Below are 1,665 nucleotides of genomic sequence, written 5' to 3'. Positions count from 1 at the left end.
GACAATCATTACCTTCAATGTTAGAACATTAAAGACATGATCCTGGACACATCTTGGATGTAATTCTGAATCCCATGATATTCAAGGTAGTTGGCACAAATTATTTGCAGGATCAGGCCCTAAAATTACCCTTCCTGTTGCTGTCATTGAGCGGCCTCCTGATGAATTATAACTAGGTGAAATTGTTTTGACAAATAGTAAGTTTGCTAAAAACTGGAATTTTAGGGGTCAGAAACTTTGACAGTTCAGGTCAAATTCAAAAATTAGCTTCAGAATAAGAAATGAGAAAACCAAAATTGAAAAGGCTGAAAATTTTAATTTGACATTTTCTACATAAAAATGTTTGTTTCATAAATACAGAAAGTAATTTTTGTTAAAAATGGAATTTTTTTTAAGTTGCTCAAAAGGACTAATAACCCCAAAACACTACTTTTCAAGTTTCAAATTTTTATTTGGCTATGAAACAGGGCTACTATTGATTGTAAAACATTATTTACTCAGTTTTACAATCAATAGGAGCCCTGTAGAGCAAGAATGTAAGGAAGAATGGAACTTTCATAATGGATAAGCTTTTACAGTTAATATTTTTCTTTACAAGTCATTCTGTACTATACTTCACTTCTTCACAAATATACTTTAAGTGTAATTGTACAGTGAAACATGAACTGTAAATTTCTAAGCTATTATATTGAAATAAACAGGTGTTTTGTTAAAAATACTGTTTGCCACTAGTTCTGTTTCATGAAGGAGGCAATCTTTTATACTCCTTGTTGGAAAAGGTAAATCATAACTTTCAATATGGTATTAAACCTGGACAAACATTTTCATTTTAATTGACTGTGCAATGCTATGTAATGACCCGTTTACAGACTATTGCTAGGAAGCAACAGTTATCGATCAGCTAGTTTTACACACTGCAGTCCCTGTAATTGTAAAAACTATTATGTGGTAGTAGCAGGCAACTTAATATTGACCTGACTCCTGCAAGTCATGCATAAAAGAGTTTAGCTAACAGTACAAGTGCTATAACATACTAAGTCTTTTTAGCACTGTGTTTCAGTCTGCCTCAACTTCATTGCTATTGTCTTTAGTTTTTTTACACTAACAATTTTATAGTATTTTTATACCATTTTTGAACAATATACTTAAACAATTTTTGCATTCAAATCATAGTTAGATAAACATCTACTTACCCTTATATGTTGCATACAGAACTATCATTGTGACAGCTATAATAGTTAGCAGAATCACTACAACTGATAGCCCTATTTCCAGGGAACTCCATCGTGATTTTTTCTTTGTTTTTTGAGTGTTCATTTCAGTTATATCCATTTGGCTTTCTGACTTTCCCATAACCCAAATTCTGAAAAAGAAAAAGCAGAATTCATTGAGAATCTATGGAGTCATATTTGTCAGATAAAGTTAGGTCATGAGCTACTCAGAGACAAAAGATATTTTTTTCTGGGCAAGCTTTAGGGGAAAAGAAAACAAGTTTGGTTTGTTTATAAATCTGATTAGCATGTTACTCATGAGTTTAAAGTGGCTATAACCACCCTTCTCTTTCATTACTTACAGATGACAGGAGAGTGTTCTTTTACATGTGGAAGCCGCTGTAGAAAAGGGAAGGCCAACAGGCCAATGCTTAATTTTAACACTTACTCATGT

At 32.4% G+C, this 1,665-nt stretch overlaps 1 protein-coding gene across 1 annotated transcript in view; it reads right to left on the bottom strand.

Moving 5' to 3' along the window:
• The window catches only part of MME (membrane metalloendopeptidase), an 87,533-nt gene extending 86,170 nt beyond the window's left edge, over positions 1–1,363 (bottom strand). The window contains exon 1 of the mRNA XM_019503176.1: positions 1,194–1,363. Coding sequence (XP_019358721.1) covers positions 1,194–1,353 — 160 coding nt within the window. The 5' untranslated portion in view covers positions 1,354–1,363. The remainder of the gene's footprint in view (positions 1–1,193) is intronic.
• Between the last annotated feature and the right edge of the window lie 302 nt (positions 1,364–1,665).

This window comes from Gavialis gangeticus, unplaced genomic scaffold (assembly GCF_001723915.1).
Source record: "Gavialis gangeticus isolate Ggan-Ray unplaced genomic scaffold, GavGan_comp1, whole genome shotgun sequence".
Classification (NCBI taxonomy): Eukaryota; Metazoa; Chordata; order Crocodylia; family Gavialidae; genus Gavialis; species Gavialis gangeticus.
The sequence above is the reverse complement of the archived record's forward strand: the minus strand, read 5'-3'. Positions and strand labels throughout refer to the sequence as shown.